This window comes from Nerophis ophidion, linkage group LG07 (genome assembly GCF_033978795.1).
Source record: "Nerophis ophidion isolate RoL-2023_Sa linkage group LG07, RoL_Noph_v1.0, whole genome shotgun sequence".
In the NCBI taxonomy this organism is placed as follows: Eukaryota; Metazoa; Chordata; class Actinopteri; order Syngnathiformes; family Syngnathidae; genus Nerophis; species Nerophis ophidion.
Genome location: NC_084617.1, coordinates 27,489,192 through 27,511,448, shown reverse-complemented (window position 1 = coordinate 27,511,448; position 22,257 = coordinate 27,489,192). Strand labels below are relative to the sequence as shown.

The 22,257-nt window shown below is 39.0% G+C and overlaps 1 protein-coding gene across 5 annotated transcripts in view; it reads left to right on the top strand.

Moving 5' to 3' along the window:
- Positions 1–22,257, top strand: part of epn2 (epsin 2) — a 69,130-nt gene that overhangs the window by 33,623 nt on the left and 13,250 nt on the right. For 3 of the 5 annotated variants that reach the window (XM_061905839.1, XM_061905840.1, XM_061905841.1), the window contains exons 4-8: positions 7,915–8,027; positions 8,989–9,093; positions 9,481–9,586; positions 21,344–21,490; positions 21,621–21,713. In XM_061905839.1, coding sequence (XP_061761823.1) covers positions 7,915–8,027; positions 8,989–9,093; positions 9,481–9,586; positions 21,344–21,490; positions 21,621–21,713 — 564 coding nt within the window. The remainder of the gene's footprint in view (positions 1–7,914; positions 8,028–8,988; positions 9,094–9,480; positions 9,587–21,343; positions 21,491–21,620; positions 21,714–22,257) is intronic. The other 2 variants (XM_061905842.1, XM_061905843.1) reach the window with 2 other exon arrangements.

Below are 22,257 nucleotides of genomic sequence, written 5' to 3'. Positions count from 1 at the left end.
GGCAACTTTCCCTGCACAATTTGGCTACAATATTTTCATGACTAAATTCGAGAAATAAAGGAATAGCGGCTCGTTTCCTCACAGTATTTTTACGTGAGTAGGGAGGATTGGGCTGATTTCATTATCACAAATCTGCTGAAGGATACAATCATCGCATCAGTTGGCACCTGATTATAAGCAGCAGATATATATGTTGTGAAATGAGATATTTACACAGTTAACTGTTTCCAAACTGTGTCTGAAACACGGCAGTAAAACGGCTGATCCAATAAAACAGAAGTCATCGTCATAAACCTGCTGCGTAAGCCAGCTCTTAAATTAGCTAAACAGACTCAATAATGGTGGATTTACTGACACATTTGGTAAACTGAAACAATACAAACAGAATGCAAATGTAAAGTAATAGTACTAACACAGACACTCGTAAATGTGCGAGCATATTAGCTATTTTTAACAGGGCTATCGTCATTACATTACGATAACATGTTCAACTATGCATTAAAACACTCCTTCAGACTTCACACATGGGACAGTTTAGTAAGTAAGAATTGTTTTAGTTGTATTGTAAAACTTACAAACGTTTGGAGTAATGAATGAAGAATCCATTCAGGTAAAATCACTGTGGACGGCTAGAAGAAAGAACAGCACTTGTACTTCCGGTTCAACGCTTAAAAAACAGCAGGAAATCACTGCAGGCGTTCACCCAGTAACACCTGCACTGAGCGAACTTGTCCAAAAGATGGTGCCATAGTACAAACAATGACACACCATTTTAGTGTCTTTGCATGTGTTTAATGAAAACTATTTGCATTATGGCGATCAGCGAAGCAAAATCCATTAATTAGCCACACCATTTTATAATTTGCAGGGTTCAAAGTGTAGGAAAAAAGTAGCGGTTTATACTCTGGAATTTACGATAATAGCAAAATTTTCGCCAATCTCATTGATTTCAAAAGCACACGTCTACTGTCTTATCAAAATTAGTTTCTTGTGTAGATGAGACAGTAACAGCAACACGTAACAATACGTATAACTCTTTATTGCTCAGTTGTTGTCTCCCTCATAGCTCATGGTGGGTTCCATTTGTACTTGGACGGCGGAATTTCCGAGTTCCTAGCTGGAATTTTCAACTGGAACGCCCCCTGGAGGTCAGATTTCCTACTCAAAAAGTCAGAGCATTGGCTTCAAAGATGGCGGCTCTGAATGTAAACAATAATATAAACTCCTATGGTATCCGTTATTAGCACTTCTGATTAGTTTTTGTCGCACAAAATCAGCACCGGTTAGTCAACATTGTCGATAATTACATTTGTTGCCGACAATTATATTTGTCCGCAATAGTCGTGACGTCATCACTTGTGTTTTTCCGTCCGGATGTGGGTAACTCGCAGAAATATGGCCGGTGGTAACATGCAAAGTGTGAGGATATTTCTTCTCATTCTTGTTAAAGACATGAATACCTTGCTCATTTTGCAAAGCGGACCTTGTGTTCCTGGCTGTACGTCTGTGATACGCCAGCGTTTAAAGCGGAGACATGATGTCGGACATCTGGAGGGAGGATGTGGACGTAGCCTCGGTCAGAGCTTCTACCTTGCTAGCTAGCTCACTCTAGCTCACAAGAGCGAGACAAAGTTGTGTGAAAAAATAATTTTAACTTTCATTTTAGCCAAAGTCAGCCGGCTAAACTTTGTCCACATCATTTTAAGTACATTTTAAAGCAATGTCAGTTTGCAAAGCGGAACGGCACTGCTGCTGCCCACTGCTCCCCTCACCTCCCAGGGGGTGATCAAGGGGATGGGTCAAATGCAGGGAATAATTTCTCCACACCAATAGTGTGTGTGACAATCATTGGTACTTTAACTTAAAAAAGGGCACTTTCAAAACCGCAATCCGCACACACGTACACAGACAGGCACGCAATTTAACCTTTCTCACGGCACACTTGACATTTAAATGGGTTGTACTTGTATAGCGCTTTTCTACCTTCAAGGTACTCAAACCGCTTTGACACTACTTCCGCATTTACCCATTCACACACTGATGGAGGGAGCTGCCATGCAAGGCACTAACCAGCACCCATCAGGAGCAAGGGTGAAGTGTCTTGCTCAGGACACAACGGACGTGACGAGGTTGGTACTTGGTGGGGATTGAACCAGGGACCCTCGGGTTGCGCACGGCCACTCTTCCACTGCGCCACGCCGTCCCGCCATACTTCCACTGCGCCACGCCGTTCTCGAGCATACATTTCCCCAACCACTAATCTCTACAGGGTATCCACAGGGTCTTAAATCCAATAATTTGAATTTAAGGCCTTAAAATGTCTAAAATTCTCATAAAATCTTATAAAAAGTCTTTAATACGATTTCGAAAGTTCTTAAAGATCTATTGACGTTACTTTTATTTAAAACATGCGTAAACTTCAGTCTTGCTTTGAAATATATTTTGACTTTTGAGGACGCTATAACGTAACTACACAGCGGAACTAACTGTGCTGCCCGGTCAGAATTTATGGAACACCAACAATTCCTGACTTCCAAACAAATCTTGGTTCACAACAGAGAGCTTTCTGGTGTTTTTAGTTCAGTTAAGCGTTTTGTATTCCAATGTGAAAGAGCTGTGAATAAATTCATATACTTTGCAGGTAATTCCGGGCCTCCAATTTTTCTTCTAATCTTTTGTACTTTTTTGCCTGTATCGATGTGAAACGTGTCTTAAATTCTATTCATTATGGTCTTAAACAAGTCCTAAATTTGGCTTGTTGAAACCGGCAGAGACCCTGCTATATTTATATTTAGTCATGATAATATATTTTTGCCCTCGTAGCTTGCTGTGACCGACTGAGCTGACCGATCCTATCCATCCCGTGAGCCTGAATCTAAACAACCACAAAAGGCACCACACGATATAAACCAATCAGAAGCACTGTAAGGCCGGGTTTGCTTGAGTTTTGGCCCATCTTATGAAGTGCGATTGCTACGATCCGGGAACGTATTAATAACTTCAATCATTTGACAATGAGGCATTGTAACATCAAAAATGGTTCAAATCAAATGATGTCATCAAAATGGCAGCCCCCATAGGTCTTCCAGCGGGACACAAAATGAATGAATGAGTAAATGTGTGAGACACGGTCCGCACACAGAGGCATAGTTAGCGCATTGTAAAACATTGGCAAACCGAAAGAACGCAAATAGAAGTGTTTGTGAATCGAAGTTTCATTGTGTGAATGCTCCAAAGCATTCACACATATGGTTTCTATACCAACATCATCTATTTATTCAACTTGTTCAACTTCTTTTTCTTCTCTAGATTTTAGCGCTCTACTTTCCACATTTCTCACCCGATTCGAACCGTACCAACTTCAAACTGTTCAGCCTACTCGAGAATCGCTGGCTTTCCCTTGACAAACTCCAAGAATTCCAGGTTTTCCAGGACATTTTTCCCATTCAAAAAGGAATTGGCCATTTTTCAAACATCCAACATTTCCACACGTTTCAACCGATTCAAACCATTCCACCTACAACACATTCCATCATTCTTGAATTATAAACGATCTTTTTTCCAAGTTAAAAAAAAAATCCAGGATTTTCCAAAATTCCTGGTTTTCCAAAGCCCTGTTTCCACCCTTTTTTCTGGCGACTATTCCGTCCACATTTTTCAACACATTTCAACCATTCCACTATCAAAACCTTCCTCTTAATTAGGACAAAAAATTAAGTGTTTTTTTTAACTGGAAAAATTCACAGTTTTCCCGAATTTCCAGGAATGCCGTAATACCCTTACTACTTCAACATTTTTCGACCGATTTAAAAATAAAATTCAACACTAACCCTTACAGCTCATTCAGACCATTCAAGTTTTTTACTAATTAAAAAAAAACAAATAAAAAAAAATCCCGCTTTTTCCAAATTTGGGGAAATTCCGTTTGAAATCAATGGAACATTATTCAAAGTTCCACATCTCTCACATTTATCATCTGATTCAATCTGTTCCAACTTCAAAATATTCCGCCTGTTTGGGGATTGTGTGCTCTACTTTAACTATTCTTTAAAAATTCCAGGAATTTACTTCAACTTTAGTATTGGCGCATTCACACAATATTCCTTCAGGAATTTTTAAATACACCAATGGTGCAACTGCACACATCCTCAGTGATGTAACTTAGGATCACAGGGGGTTTCGCGTCTTTCAACAATCAGACCCCCTCCCCTAGCCAGGGTTGATCAGGCCCCAGCCTGTGTCCAGGTAGCGCTACTGCCCTACATGCCACGCTTCTCCCCTCCTGATCCACAGCCACCTTGATGCCACTTCTGCTGCATCTGTGACTAACTTCATGGCCCTTTGCTGGCTGGCTGGCCCCTGTGATGCCAAGCATTCTGTAGGCCCTGCAGAGAGATTTGCCCACAAACCCTCGACATCCCACTTCAACGAGCCGGCACATCACTCGCCACCCATTGCTCCGACACTCCTCCACAAGCTGAGAGTACTTTGCGCTCCTCCTCTCAGTGGCCTCCTCCAATTGCCTCATCTAGTTGTATTTATTTCACAGTCACTCTGGTTACATTTTTGGCAACTGAATCAATTTCAACTAAGTGAATCGTTTTAGCCCGTATCCTCTATATAAACTAATATCGTCCCTGAATCGCATCGGCAACCTTAAATTCCAATTCCAATGGTATCATTGTTAAAATGAATCGTGACATTAATATTAATAATAATAGTAATAATAAACAGATTTATAAGTGCACGGGGTGTGATGGTAAACATCGCCTTGGAGAAATACAGTTTTAGGCAAGAAAACTGATAGAATAGAATACCTTTTATTGTCACCATACACAGGTACAATGAGATTAAAAGCAACTCCAGTATCAGTGTCTATAAATATGCAAAACATAGGAAGGAAAGAAAATATATAATGCAAAAGGAGGTAAGGTGCACAGTCCAGTCCTGAGAACGAATGTTGTGAATGTGTTGTTTAAATATTAAATATTATACTATATACATATACACAGAAGCATTCAGATTGTGGGTGGAAAGTACAAACTGCACACAGAAAGGGCCTAAACTATAAAATCAGTGCCTATGAGAGTTCAGCGTGGTTATGGCTTTAGAAAAAAAAATGTTCTTGAGTCTGTTTGTCTTCGACCTGATGACACTGTAGTGCCTTCCTTGGGGCAGCAGGTCAAACAGGTCAAAGCCAGGGTGAGAGCTGTCCTAGATAATGTTGGTAGCTCTGCTGAGGCAGCAGGAGGTGTAAATGTTTGTCAGAGAGGGGAGAGGACAGCCAATGATCTGCTGTGCTGCCTTCACCACTCTCTGGAGCCTCTTCATGTCTGCAACGGTGCAGCTGCCGTACCATGCTGTGATGCAGTATGTCAGCAGGCTCTTAATGGATGAGCGGTAGAAGGTCAGCAGCAGGTTGGAGTCCAGGTTGTACTTCTTGAGGACTCTCAGGAAGTGCAGCCGTTGCTGAGCCTTCTTAGTGATGCAATTAGTTCCACTGTTAGTGATAAATAGGCACAAGATAGGTTTATATGATGATGACAATTTCCTGATCCTTTTCTGCTTCCCAGTGTCAAATTAACGACTGTTAGGAAGATACACAGAAGGACAAACGGAAAACAGGAGAATTTGCAATGCATGCGTGAACGAACCCTGGTCTGTTTTCCCTTTAGCTTTCGACGTTTGGCTTTTTTGTAGACGGTGGCGCTGCCGAGTGCATGCACCAGATCGTGTAGTGCGCTATCAGCCCGAGTATGTGACCCACAGTCCTTCATGCACGTAATCTGCACTATGCTGCTCTGGGGCGGAAGGTCCAGCAGCTGAGTCATGCTCTTGAGAAAAGCGAAACCGTGTCGAGCCAATAGGAACACGACCGGTGTTGCGAGGAGGGATTTTTGAGATTCCAGTTGGCGCTCCGGGTGTTACGCGTCGGTAGTGTGTGATTTAAAACAATGTGACTGACTTTAGATGTGAGCTGTCCTCGGCCCCTAATGGTTTGTGTAACATATTTAAAGGAGAACTGCACTATTTTGCGGGGGATTTTGGCCTATCATTCACAATTGCTATGTGAGACAGGAACACACATCTTTCTCCTTTCTGTGCATTCTGAATCATTAAAAACAGCTAGTTTGAGGCGGCTAACAAAAACAGGTAATGGCAATTGATCTATTCCGTGTATTAAGCCCTCCAAAAACCTCCAACAAGGTTTCATATACATGCTGTAAGTATTAAAAACATTAAAAACTACTAATCATGGCATACTTAATTTGGGCAAACGACGACCACCTTCTGAAAAATTATGATCTACAACAGGTGTGAAACTAATTTTATATCAGGGGCCACATGGAAAAAATCTACTCCCGAGTGGGCCGGTCTGGTAAAATCACGGCACAATAACTTAAAAATAACGAGAACTTTAGATTGTTTTCTTTGTTTAAAAATAGAACATGGACATTCTGTAAATGTACAAATCCTAATGTTTTTTTCTTTTTTTTACACATATATGTTGCGGTTAATAGTATTCTATCTGTATTTATCGTTATTTATACTTTCTGTGTAAACTATGTGATAATGTTCGTCAGTCAACTCATTGGTGTTTATTTTCAATCTATCGAGATAAAAAAATATCAAAATCAAATTATAGGATGTTATTTATGTAGTCTGCTCATTTTCCTCGACCGGTGCACCAACGTGTTTTTCTTTTTTTACATATGTAGCATAATCTACAAATATACAAATATTTGCTTTTGCGGCATCTAGCGGGCACATTTAGAACAGCAGTTTTTTTTCATTCAAAGATTTTGGCTCATTTTTATACTTAGCAACCTCATCCCACGGGCCGGATAAAACCTGTTCGCCTGATTTGGCCCGCGGGCCGCACGTTTGACACCCCTGATCTAGAACCTTACATTTTTTAGTCTGAATATACTGACGATGATCTACAAGTTTTCAAAGCTGGATGATAAATAGATCCAGTTCGAGTGAAACACTAAGGCATGTAACTAGAAATGCAATGTATAAACACAATAACAAAACAGTGATTTGCAATGTCCGCTCCCACTGGGAAGCCAACTAGTAAGATGGTTGTATATTTCAGCACAAGACTTGTGCTCTCTGTTTAGCACAATCCTCACTCCTCAGGTAAAATGCTGTAAGAAATAAGTATCTTGCCTCGTCTTCCCAGAGATGTCTTGATAGTTTAATAAAATAAAAAAAAAGACCAATGTCTTGGTTTGTGGCCACATATTCTAGTCTTTATTCTTCAGCTATCATTCATTCCACTATACATGCGCAAAGTACGGTTTATAATCTAGCATTAACTTTTCCAAACTCCGAGGCGATGCAGCAGTAGTATCTCAGTAGCTCGATACTCGCAGTAGTTTGCTGACTTTGGCGCTCTGTTGCTAAAAGTAGTTCCTCTGTGTTAGCTCCTAGCATAACAATCTCGTTATCGCTTGGTTGATAAGCAGGTCATGGCATGTAAATGGGGTATTGTTGGTTTAAATTTTATTATGTACATGGTTAACTGCATCGTACTTATAGATTGTTTTTGATTCTGACTGCATAAAAAAAGAGTAAAACATGTTCTTGTCCCACGTAGGGATTGTGAATAAAAAAAGTGTCAATTGTTTTTCAGATTTTAAAATCCTAAAACAACAAAATTGAGAAGTCCATTGTCACACTTTTAATCAATGCTATACATTTACTTGCCACATTTTGTTTTAGGGGATCTTTTTGGAAGAAACATATGTACCACATGCATTATGTGATGATTGTCAACTTGTTTCCTTCCATGTGAACTCAGAAAAAGAAGGTCCATAGAGTTTTGAAGACACACAGAAACATTTTCTACATTCTCCAGATATAATCCTAATACCTGGAAATGCTTTTTATATGAATTTTGTCTACTAGCCACATCTCCCAATGCGGGCTCAGAACTGGAGCAGGCCAGGCCTCAGACCAGTGGTGAAGAAGAGCTACAGTTACAACTCGCTTTGGCCATGAGCAGAGAGGCTGCAGAACAGGTACGAAACACGGGTGCTAACGTGGCAGATCATGGATACGATGAGTATCCATCTTGAAGGTGTCTAGCTGTGATTGGTCAGTCTACTTATAAGATTTGAATGTAGGGTAACTAGAGTAAAGTACAGAGTAGGGCAATAAGGCACAACGCAATGGCTAAAAAGGATCTAATTACCGGTCAAAATCGACAATTATTGATATTTTCTTATGACCTATCAAAAATAAGGACCAGGACAAATGATTTTAACTGTAAACACTTTAATTTAAATCGTTTTGTTATTAAAAAAATATTTAAAAAATTTGAATTAAACTATTTTCTGAAAATGTAGTGCCAGGAAGTTACAGCTGTGCTCTAAAGGGCGAGTGCAGCTTTGGTGGTGTCTTGGTGGGGATGAGCGCCATTTACAGACCACATTGGTCTGACTACGGTCCCTTTCGAAAAAATCCCCAAAAGGGCCATACTGTCCAACTGACTTTTCCTCTTTTATCCAAAATGTCTTAATTTTTTTCCCCGTTTTCACTTCATGCAATGAATCAATTGCGAGAGAACAAGACGTCACAACCAAACTTGATAGCTGATACTGTTACCTGATGGACTGTTAGCGCGATCACTTCCTGCGTTTCTCGGTTACCAGAGAGCAAGTGCCTTTTTACATGCAACCAACCTTGATTCCCAACTTACGCTTTCTGCTGACGAAGAACAAATAAATCAAAATACATTTTTTTTATATTGGCTACGTGTCTATTGCGATATGTACTGATATAGTTTTATTGCTCGGCCCTAGTACAGCTACGACATAGTAGTTGTAATTACTTCATTTTACTTAACTCAAATTTACACCTTTTGTATTCAACTAAAAGTATATAGTTTTGTATTTGTATTTGAATTGAAAATGTAATTGTAAGTCCTAGTAAATGCTGGAAACTGCAGTTTGTACTCATTGGTCTTCTGCCCATTTATAGGAGGAGCGCGTACGCAGGGGCGATGATTTGAGGCTACAGATGGCCTTGGAGGAGAGTAAGAAAGGAGGTCCAGGGTCCGGCAAACTCACCAGAAAGAAAAACGACGTAAGTAACCCACAGAGCACAAACAAGAGTGACTAAGGTCTCCCATGATCCTAATCCAGTCCCCTCAACCTCAATAGCAGCATGAATTGATTTACGTGGACCCCGACTTAAACAAGTTGAAAAACTTATTCGGGTGTTACTATTTAGTGGTCAATTGTACGGAATATGTACTGTACTGTGCAATCTACTAATAAAAGTTTCAATCAATTAATCAAAGCAATGAAGCTTTGATCTATGAGGATTGCCTTGTTAGCTCACCATTCTTGTTTGCAGAGGGAGGCCTGTATGAACGGATAAATGTGCAGTTGAGAACTAGCATTGTTTATGTTCGCTCTTACTGTAAACATTTTTTAACAAATATTTTGTATTTTTTTAATTTTTTTTCAGCCACAGTCCGCTCTGATGGATTTGATGGCTGTCCCAGAGCCAGGTGCTACTGCTGATCCCTGGGGTGGAGGAGCTGTAGCCAAAGGGGACCCCTGGAAGTCTTATGGTATACACACATGCATGTTGTATCATGCAAAAGCCACTTTTATTGCCCGATTTTGTATATTTGGGATCTCCATGAGCCCTGCGATGAGGTGGCGACTTGTCCAGGGTTTACCATGCCTTCTGCCCGATTGTAGCTGAGATAGGCTCCAGCGACCCCGAAGGGAATTAGCGGTAGAAAATGGATGGATGGATGGATGGGATCTCTATGAGTGCTGAAAATGTGAATTCAAGCCATGGAGGCTTTGCCAAGGTATTTATAAAACCTTATTGTAAACGAGTGGTTTAAGATTTAGGACAAGTGACGTCAGTGGAAATTTCCATACATGGCAGAGGTTTTCCGGAAAACACCTGCGCGAGTCCGTCATTTTTATTTTTAGAAACCGTTTGTAGTCCAAACAAAAATTTCCTAGTTTGACTCATAACCCAAAATGCTATCAACATCAGAAAATATACAGAAGGATTATTCCCCATCAGTATTGTGATTTCCAGAGTATACAGCGCACGCACACTGCTATATATGTCGCATCCACTAGGTTTTAGAAAGAAAACTATTTTCCATTTATTAGCCGCACCGGACTATAAGCTGCAGATGTATATGTTGTGAAATTATTTACACAGCAAGATTTTATAAATGTTTGTTTACATACCTTAATTGTTTCCAAACGGTATCTGTAACATGGCAGTAAAACGGCTGATCAAGCAAAACAGAAGTTATCGTCATAGACCCACTAGCTGCGGAAGCTCGCTCTCCAATCAGCTAAACAGACTCAATAACTCCACGGTGACGTTTTGGTGAATTAACTGAGTAATTTATGAAATTGAAACAATACAATGAAAATGCCATTGTATGTCAATAATACTAACACATACACTTGTAAACATGTTAGCGTAATGCTAATGCTAGCGACGTTAGCTTCATTGCATTATGATAGCACGTACAAATATGCATGAAAACACTCCTACAGACATCACACATGGGACGGTTTAGTGGAGTAAGCATAGTTTTAGTTTTATTGTAAAACCTACAAACATTGTTTGGAGTGATGAATGAAGTAGAAACGCTATGGACGATTACAATAGAGAACGGCGCTTCTGGTTCAAAGCTTTAAACAGAAGGAAACAATTGCAGGCATTCACTCAGCTGCACCTGCAGTGAGCGAACTAGTTAAAAAAAATGGCGCCACATAGGGCAATGCGCTATATCGAGTTTGTAAGATATAAATATATATTTTTAAACAAGATATGAATTAAGAAAATATCGTAATATCTATATAATTTATTTCAAGTTAAAATGACCAAACATCACTTATTTGTTGTGGTCCTTGTTTTGCCCCGCTCCTCACTCACTCTCATGGGCTACTAAACTTTCCCTTTCCTCCTTCCAAGACGGGCTTGCACGTATAAGAACGTCCATGATTGGCGGTTTAGCTCGGTTGGTAGAGTGTTGCAGGTTCGATTCCCGCTTCCACCATCCTAGTCACTGCCGTTGTGTCCTTTGGCAAGACACTTTACCCACCTGCTTCCAGTGCCACCCACACTGGTTTGAATGTAACTTAGATATTGGGTTTCACTATGTAAAGCGCTTTGAGTCACTAGAGAAAAAGCGCTATATAAATATAATTCACTTCACTTCACTTTACTTTAGTGGTTTAATATGATGAGTTACGATTGGTTAAGATTAGGCCAATCAGAGGCATGATAGGGCGGGTCATGGAACCAGAAATCACAACAGACATCCCAAATGACGACGAGAAAGTCGTGGAAGAGAAGAGGGAATTTTCAAGCTACCGATTTATATATTAAAAAAAAAATAGTGGAAAATGGCAGAGGGATTCTCTTCCTTAGATTTTTCTTATAGCGATGTAGATGACGTCCAGGAAACCCACAATGTGTCTACTTGGCCACATTTGGACAAATGTATGCGTCTGGATAAAATATTCATTTGAGTTGTATACCATGAAAGGGCTTCATGGTGGCAGAGGGGTTAGTGCGTCTGCCTCACAATACGAAGGTCCGGAGTAGTCTGGGGTTCAACCCCGGGCTCGGGATCTTTCTGTGTGGAGTTTGCATGTCCTCCCCGTGAATGCGTGAGTTCCCTCCGGGTACTCCGGCTTCCTCTCTCTTCCAAAGACATGCACCTGGGGATAGGTTGATTGGCAACACTAAAATTGGCCCTAGTGTGTGAATGTGAGTGTGAATGTTGTCTGTCTATCTGTGTTGGCCCTGCGATGAGGTGGCGACTTGTCCAGGGTATACGCCGCCTTCCGCCCGATTGTAGCTGAGATAGGCACCGCAACCCCAAAGGGAATAAGTGGTAGGAAATGGATGGATGGACCATGTAAGCCCAAATCAAAACCGTTCTCCAGTTGCCATGAGAAATGCTGTCAAAAATGTATGCCGAAGCGAGGAAGATCATAGATAGATCATTTTATTTATGTCATGTAATTCTGTGCTACTTAAACATTTCATTTTCTGTGCTGTAAATACCCATCTTGACTAAGTGGGTTCATAAAAATGCCACTGACTATTTACAGTACAGTTGTCATTTACTGCGATTTCAGTTAATCTGGCTCAAAAAATAATATCTTTGTGTGTATACTTTCACCGGAAAATATATGGACATATATATCAAATATGGAGTTTAAGTAAAAATATATCGAGATATATTTTTTCGTCCATATCGCCCAGCCCTAGTGCCACAGCACAATCTATGACAAACTATTTCACTGTCTTTGTACCGTATTTTTCGGAGTATAAGTCCCACTGGGGTATAAGTCGCATTATTTTGGGAAAATGTATTTGATAAACCAAGAATAGACATTTGAAAGGCAATTTAAAATAAATAAAGAATAGTGAACAACAGGCTGCATAAGTGTATGTTATATGACCAAAAATAACCAACTGAGAACGTGCCTGGTATGTTAACATATTATGGTAAGAGTCATTAAAATAACTATAACATATAGAACATGCTATACGTTTACCAAACGATCTGTCACTCCTAATTGATAAATTCAATGAAATCTTATACGTCTAGTCCAGGGGTCGGCAACCCAAAATGTTGAAAGAGCCATATTGGACCAAAAATACATTAACAAATCTGTCTAGAGCCGCAAAACAAATTTGAAAGCCGTATTACATACAGATAGTGTGTCATGAGATATAAATTGAATCAAGAGGACTTAAAGGAAACTAAATGAGCTCAAACATAGCTAGAAATGAGGCATAATGATGCAATGTGTACATATAGCTAGCCTAAATAGCATGTTAGCATCGATTAGCTTGCAGTCATGCAGGGACCAAATATGTCCGATTAACATTCCACACAAGTCAATAACATCAACGAAACTCACCTTTGTGCATTCACGCACAACATTAAAAGTTTTGTTGACAAAATGAGACAGAAAAAGAAATGGCATAAAAAACGTCCTAGAAAGTCGGAGAAAGTTGTACATGTAAACAAACCACGGTGAGTTCAAAGACAGGCAAAATTAGTAGGACAAAACGGCGCTCGCCAAATACTTGAATCAGTGAAGCATGTTTAATACAAACAGTGTGCTTTACAACAATTAGGGAGGTTTGTGTCATGTTTGTCCTCCTACAGAAACCATATTAAAACAAAAAATATATGTTTTCCCCTCATCTTTTTCCTTTTTTCATACATTTTTGAAAAAGGTCCAGAGAGCCACTAGGGCGGCGCTAAAGAGCCGCATGCGGCTCTAGAGCCGCGGGTTGCTGACCCCTGGTCTAGTCTCTTACGTGAATGAGCTGAATAATATTATTTGATATCTTACGGTAATGTGTTAATTATTTCACACGTAAGTGTAAAAACTGCGATTTATAGTCCGAAAAATACGGTATGTGTTTAATTACTATTTGCTTCAAGTTCCAATCCATAAATCAACCACACCGTTTTATAAGATCTAGGGTTCAAAGCGTAGGTAAAAAGTAGCAGCTTATAAATTTGGACAATTGTCCAAATGTCGATTATTTCCACGTTAAAGAAATACAAACGGGTCTAAAACGCAGATCTAGTACAATCACACTCATCAGAGAACGGAGGAGAGGAGATGTCAATCTAGCTTGAATGTGAATGAGTAAAACAAGAAAAAAAAAACGTTGTACATTATAACAGAACAGGATTTGCGTTTAAGCTAAAAGTAACCAGCTGAGAAGAGGAAAATAGCAAGTATATCTCAGAAGAGTACGGCCGCTGGCTGGCAAAACTTTGAGCCATAAATATGGATGACTTGATAGACAATATGTCTTTGAGCGCAGAGTTATGGCGATTTGGAGCAAAGTGTTTGAAAATTCTGTGGTTTCAGAAGGCAAGAAAGTTAAATCAAGTCTTGTCTGTTCACCAAGTAGGGACATTTATTTATTTTAGTAGCTAATGAAGGAGCTTTTTGTACGTATTAATAATTAAACATAATACCTCTGAATGTGAGTGTGAATGTTGTCTGTCTATCTGTGTTGGCCCTGCGATGAGGTGGCGACTTGTCCAGGGTGTACGCCGCCTTCCGCCCGATTGTAGCTGAAATAGGCGCCAGCGCCCCCGCGACCCCAAAGGGAATAAGCGTTAAAAATGGATGGATGGATGGACCTCTACAATACATACAACTATACGATGTATTGACATTGCACAATTTACTAACATACTGTGCAATATCATAATGAAAGATGCATAAATATTTGATTCGTAATCCAAAAGTAGCCCCTGAATCGTAATCCTAATCAAATTCTAGTACATGGTTACAAAGAAACGGTACGACTAAAAACAGCAGACTGATTTTATTTGTAATGATACGTTAACGATAGGTCTGAAAACTGTATGACAATATGAGTGTTTTTTTTAATCGGTTGATATTAATAATTATTGATATTTCTTATCAATAATATGGACTAGGGAAAAAATATGATAAATGTAAAAATGTGTATTTCTAATGTAACTTCCTCTAAATTTAATCCCCACAACTATCAAGGCACAAAGGAAAGGAAATGTAAACACAAGCATGGAAAACACTCAAACAATACAAACAAAGTTTTAAAATCACATCAAACACTTAATAATAAGGTCTTAAAATGAAATGTGCAAAAATAAAGAATATGTAAGAAATGCTTAATAAAGCGTAAGAAAATAGTGCAAAGTGTGAAAATGTTAACAGAGAAACCGGAGAAGGATTCTGCAGGTTAAGTGCCAAGAAGTTACAGCTGTGCTCTAAAGGGTAAGCATTGCTAAGGTAGTGTGATGTTAGCGGTTTTGGTAGGGACGAGTGCCTTGCATCATTTACAGACCACATTGGTCTGACCAAGGTTCCATTGGAAAAATCCCAAAAAGTGACACAATTGCAATGTCTTCATTTGTACTTTCCCTTTCACTCCATGCAAAGAATCAACCACCAGACAATCAAAGTCTATAGTTGATACTGTTAGCTGATTGGCTAGTAGTGTGTTCCACCCACTGATCAGTGATCACTTCCTGAGTTTCTCGGTTACCAAAGAGCGATACATATTGATACCCTTTTATCGGCCAGCCCGAGTTAGCGATGTAGCATTGTAGCTGCTTGTTTAACACAGAAATAAAAATGCTTTAAATAATACAGGGATCAACATGTCAATTCAAAGATTGGCCAGACATCATAATGACACCTAGCCTGTATACTTATAGCGTCATGATTAGTATATTACATTTAATTTATAAAGCACCTTTCAAAAAACCCAAAGACACTTAACAATATACAGATAAAAAATAAAAGATAAAAATAGAATCAATGTACAGATTAGGGTTGTACGGTATACCGGTATTAGTATAGTACCGCGGTACAAATGAATTGTTTTCTGTATGATACCGTCTCTGTAACGTACTTGCACCACGCGCCCGCGTCGAAGTCACATTGTGTAACTGCTGGTTTACGAGCAGACGAGCATGTTCAGCGGCACACAATCACATAGTACTTACAAGCAGACAGTCTGTAGACAGAAAAACGAAGACGGACGCATTTTGGCTAAAAGACTAACGATAAAGGAGAAGTTATAACACTGAAACGCCCTCAGGAAGAGGTGCTGTAAGACATGGCTAGCTGGCTAGCTAGCTAGCGGCTAATGTCCACCTGCCGTCGGCAGTGTTTTAGCGACTTCTAAATCACTAATCCTGGTCTCCATGGCGACAAATAAAGAAAGTTTCTTACGAGTATCATTATCACTGCAGGACAAGGAATAGCTAAACATGCTTCACTACACACCGTAGCTCACTGGCATCAAAATGTAAACAAACCCAATTGGTGGATCTACGCCTGACATCCACTGTAATGATATCTAGTATAGACACGTATCTAGTCGATACTATTATGATCATGTCAATATTTTTTGGCATCTCAACATCTTCTTTTGTTTTTTTTAAACATACATTGTTTATAAAGTCAGGAAATATGTCCCTGGACACATGAGGACTTTGAATGACCAATGTATGATCCTGTAACTACTTGGTATCGGACTGATACCCAAATTTGTGTTATCATCCAAAACTAATGTAAAGTATCAAACAGCAGAAGAATAATTGATTATTACATTCTAACATAAGTGTAGAAAGAACATGTTAAAACAGGAAATAAGCAGATATTAACAGTAAATGAACAAGTAAATAATTAATTGTCTACCACTTATCCTTAATAATATTGACAAAATAATAGAATGATAAATGGTACAATATTTTACTGTTTACATCAGTAGACTAATTAGGAGCCTTTGTTTGTTTACTTACTACTAAAATACAAGTTGTCTAGTATGTTCACTATTTTATTTAAGGCCTTAACTGCAATAATAAACATATGTTTAATGTACCTTAAGCGTTTTTGTTAAAATAAAGCCAATAATGCACATTTTTTGTGGTCCCCTTTGTTTGGAACAGTACTGAAAAGTACTGAAATAATTTTAGCAGTTATACAAACATATTGGTATTGTTCCAACACTAGTACAGATGAAATAATTAAACTTGTCCTGAAAGATGTTGGAAGAGAAATCAAACAAACCTCATGAGTGGTTTTATTTTAAATCTCAGTTCTGAAGTTTCTTGTTGAAATTCCCTTTGAAACGGCGGATGGTTTCAATCAGCGTGTGGACCTGAAGCGTGAAAGGGTTAATTTGCATTTAAAGGCATCCCACACCCCAAAATAGCTTGTTTTCAAGAGACTGTCTGAAAGGGTCCTGAAGCAAAAGCAAAATTGAAGCAAAGGTTTGAACAAAGAACCGCCATCACATTTTCTGTAGACCACAAGGAAGTGTGTTAAACGTAGATTAAAAAAAAAAAATGAGCCCTTTAATGTGATATCCACTCATGGGTTGTTGTGTCGAAACACTGCACATTAAAGTCCAGACAGAGGATAATTGACTGAAAATTATTTAATACTTCAAATATTATTGGTCAATTTTCCTACTAACGTTACAAAGTCTTTGAAATATGCCACACCTACATTTGGCGCTTTGAGCAGACAGCCACCGGACACACCAAAACTAGGCAAAGAAAGACGAACAGCTTCACATCACACAAACACAAGAAGAAGGTGATGGCAAACTTTCTAGATTTTACACGTTGGTGGTTGCAAAAGCATCAGACGTGTGTAATTGTACCCGACAGCTCTGTCGTCCACCATTGTAGTCCTCCGTCAATGCATAGGGGGTTTCTCTTGTTATTCTGGTCATGTGACGTGGCGGCGACATCATTGCTGTCCAAAAGTAAAGGTTTTGCTTGTGCACATGACTAGATTTTCCCATTTTGGGACCTGATATCCCTCCAAAAAATCATCACAGGACACTCAGAATGCTGTTCTGACATAAAAACGTGTGAGAGTGCACCTCTGCTTGAGAACTACAATTCTTTGTCAAGTAGGAATGCAGCTCTGCAGGCCCAGTGACATTCATCACAGAACACAGGGGAAACTTTTCTACTGCTCAAATTCCCCCCTGTCCCACCTCCTTCAGGGACACCTATTTCTGAGACTGTAAAAACATTCACAATGTGAATTGCTCTACACAGAACACATTTGACCAAGACCTCTGTGCAACCCTAATCAATCCGTTAACATCAGTAGAAATGCAATGGAGGCTGATTTTTAGTTTGTTGTGCTCCACTTACTGTGCAAATCCCTTCTGCTATGTAAACATGAGAGTTGAGTCTGTAATGGGACAAAACGCTTGTTGCTTGAGGTGTGCCCCAACTTCCTGTCTGTCGGCGAGCTGTAAGGTGATGACATAAAGTTTGATAGTTGAGTAATTTTTGACACAATCTGTCTGATATACTCTAGTGTTTTTTAACGACTGTGTCACCGCAAACTAGTGTGCTGTGAGATACAGTCTGGTGTGCCATGGGAGAATATGTAATTTCACCTATTTGGGTTAAAAATATTTTTGCAAACTAGTAAAAATAATCTGGAAATGTGCCGTTGTTGAGTGTCGGTGCTGTCTAGAGCTGGGCAGAGTAACCGTGTTATACTCTTCCATATCAGTAGGTAGCAGCACATAGCTAATTGCTTTGTAGATGTCGGGGACACGGTTTGTCGTGATCACAATATGCAGACGACAGTATGCAGGTAAACAGGTATCTAATGCTAAAACCAAAAATAAACAAAAGGCGGGTGCCGCTAAAAAAGGCATTGAAGTTTAGGGAAGGCTATGCAAAATGAAACTAAAACTGAACTGTTTGCAAAGTAAACAAAAACAGAATGCCATACGACAGCAAAGACTTACAGCGTGAGGAGCAGACAGCGTTCACAAAGTACATCCGAATATCATATGACAATCAACAATGTCTCCGCAAAGGATAGCGACCATTTAAATAGTCTTGATTGCAAAAACAAACACCAAAAACTCAAAATAAGTCACAGCGTGATGTGACTGGTCGTGACAGTGACTTTGAGACAAGAGCTATAGTGATGCATGCTTGGTTATGGTTTGAATCACATCCAACACTTCCAAGAACAACTTTTTATTGTTAATGTCGGCTACTTAGTTTAATTTTTTCTGCTGTTGGTGTGCCTCCGCGTTTTTTCAATGAAAAAACTGTGCCTTGGCTCAAAAAAGGTTAAAAAACAATTCTCTACTTTGCCTCAAGGGGAACTGCACTTTAGTTTTGCTCTATCCTTCACAATCCATATGTAAGACAAGAACACGCATTGTTATATTTTCGTAAATATTTTCTTCTTCCTGGGGCGTGTAGGGTGTGACAGAAAATAAATGAGAAGCACTGAGCTAGTGGGAGTTCATGTTCCACCCATAAAGTCGTCTAAAAACATCCCAAAAAAAAGTTACCCCTCGTGACTTGGATGTTAATCAAGATTTAGCGATATTGTTATTATGGACAAGCTATTTTTAGCCGAACCATGATCAAAGAGAGCAAACTTGTTGATGCTGTTATATTGACATATTGAGCCGCTGCCTCGCCTCCTTGAGTTGGTGAAAGTTAATTCTGGATGATAAATCATGCCTTTCACCTGGTTAGTAGAAGGTTGTGGACATAAAGCGAGAAGTTGGTCAACTTTTTTTTAACCCTGAGTGAGGATTATGATTAATTTATCAAAACGGGAAGATATTAACATCCCAGCAGTCAACATTCCAGTGAGAACAGACATTGTACCATAAGTGATTGTTTTTTCATATATATAGTTTAGAACATGATTTAGAACATGATTGTTTTATGTTGATAGTTCGTATGTCTTGTTTAGCCCTCAGCAATACTGCTACTAGATGCTTAGTGTTTCACTAAAGCTGCATCTGTTTAGTACACAGCTTTTAAAACTTGTAGATCCTCCCCATATTCAGGCTCAAAAATAAACATTTCTGGATCATCATTTGTCCCAAAGTATTCTTTGTTTTTCTCAACCTGAAGTCTGCCATGATTAGTAGTTGTTGAAGTCAATAGTGAACATTGGGATGCATCTGGGAAATAAATACGTACATATTACATGTTATTATGAATGTGCTTTTTACTACATGACATATACTGTATCTTTATAGTGTGTACATAAACACTGGAGTTTTTTTTAGAGGGTTTTATAGGCGAAATAGAGCGACTCCCATTAGCTCCACTTTTGCTAACATTTATTTAAAAGTTATAATGCATAAAAAATAAAAAAAGTACTGTATTTTTCTGACTTTAAGCCGAAGAAAAAAATAAGTTTTTTATCTAAAATATATATATATATATATATATATATACATACATACATACATATATATATATTTTTAAATGTATTTAAATATATTATATATATTTTTATATAAATGTGTGTGTGTGTGCGTGCGCGCCTGCGTATATATGTGTGTGTGTGTGTGTGTGTGTGTGTGTGTATATATATATATATATATATATATATATATATATATATATATTACTATTCATATTAGCCGAACCAAACTATAAGCCTTATATAAATACGTTGTGAAATGAGTTATTTTTAAAAAGGTTTTTTAAATGTTTATGTTTACTTTTATTGTTTCCCAACGGTGTCTGTAACACGGCAGTAAAATGGCTGGTCAAACAAAACAGAAGTCATCGTCAGGGACCCACTAGCTGCGGAAGCTAGCTCTCCAATCAGCTAAACAAACTCCACGGGGACATTTAGGTAAATTTACTGAGCAATTAGTGAAAGGGAAACAATACAAAACGAATGCCATTGTAAGTTCTGAATACTAACACGTGTTAACATATTAGCTAATGCTGACGACGCTAGCGTCATTACACTACGATAGCACGTACAAATGAAACACTCCTACAGACATAACACATGAGAGAGTTTAGTAAACATGAATTGTTTTAGTTGGATTGTAAAACTTTCAAACATTGCTTGGAGGAATGAATGATAAATCTAGACGAGTAGAAACGCCATAGACTGTAAGAATACCTAATAGGACTTCAACTTCTGATTGAAGTGCACAGTCGAAACAGAAGAGTAATGCTGCACCTGCAGTGAGCAAACTTGTCAAAAAAAAAAGATGGCGCCATAGCACAAACAATAACACCCCATTTCAGTGTGTTAGCTTTTTTTTTTCAAAGCTATTTGTATAATGACTGTCATTAGCCACTCAGTTTTATACGCTGCAGGGTTCAAAGCGTCTCTCATAAGGATTGTGAATGATAGGCAAAATTCCCCAAAAAATGCAGTTTCCCCTTTAAGCCAAGGGCTGGGCAATATGGCTGAAAACTGTATCACGACATGAATGTTGTATATCGGTCAATATCGTTATATATTGATATTTTTTATGACCTATCTAAAATAAGAAGCTGGAGAGAACATATTAAATGTGTAACCTTCCTCTGATTATAATCCTCTCAGATATTGAGGCAGAAAGAAAAGGAAATGCCAATATAAGCATGGAAAACAAACACATGAATAAACACATTTCTAAAATCACATTGAACCCTTTAATAATAACGGTAGTAAAACAATTATTTAGTTACTCCAGATCTTGTTTCATGGAGACTTTGTGATTTCAGATTTAATACAAGATTCTGGGTACGAGGGCACACTGAAAGATCGACGACCATTTTGCATGATAATGATTATTAAAGGGTTCAAATGGTCTTGGTGGGGACGAGCGCCTTGCATCATTTACAGACCACGTTGGTTTTCCTACAAAGAAGAAAAATACAATTATGGAATGTTTTATCAAACACATTCTTTATTGATATATCGATTATGTATCTTTTGCAATATATACTATCGTTTTGTCACCCAGCCCTACTTAAGCCCTTCTTTCTCCCAAGGTTCCACTCCTAAAATGGCAGCTGACCCATGGGGGGCTCCTACCTCTGTGCCACCCATGAAAAGCAGTGATCCCTGGGCTTCCAATTCCACCCCTGCGTCTGATCCCTGGGGATCAGCCGCTACTCGCCCCAAGGTTTCCAACACAGGTAATCCCCATGGAAATGTACTCACCTCCTTGCATGCATGTCTCATTTCGTCTCCAAGGATATCCATATTGGTTTTGTCGGTTTCCATCCATGGGTGTTTGCTTTATATGTGTATGTTGTCCTCCTGTAGGTAGCTTTGACGTGTTCACTGAATCCAATGGTACGTCCAAAGAGGACTTCTCAGAGTTTGACAGCCTGCGCTCCTCCTCCTCTGTCCCTGCTGGTACTCACCCTGTCCTCGTCTCTCTATTGACACGGAGTCTGTTGTTTTTCCTCTGTGTCCTCAGATGGGTACAATTTCTGGAGGGCACAGACACATGTCTCGTCTTTGTTTGTATTTTTCACCGGACTGGAGTAATGGGATGGCAGCAAGTTGTTGTTCACCCATGACAAAAATAACATCTTCTGATTACTCTGGTCGGGTATCACTCGGGTGTGAATCTGACGCATTTTCAGGACTATAGAGTGCACCGGTATATAAGCCGCACACACAACATTTTAGAAGAACATTTTTTTTCCATACATTAGCTGCACCGAACTATAAACCGCATATATATGAGTTGTGAAGTAAATATTTTGTATATGATTATTAACATACCTTAGTTGTTACCAAACTGTGTCTGTAACACAGCAGTAAAACGGCTGATCAAACAAAACAGAAGTCATTGACATGCTCTCCAATCAGCTACACAGACTCTAAGTCCATGGTGACGCTTTTGTGATTTACGAAACTAAAACGATACACAAAAAATGCTGTTGTAAGTTAA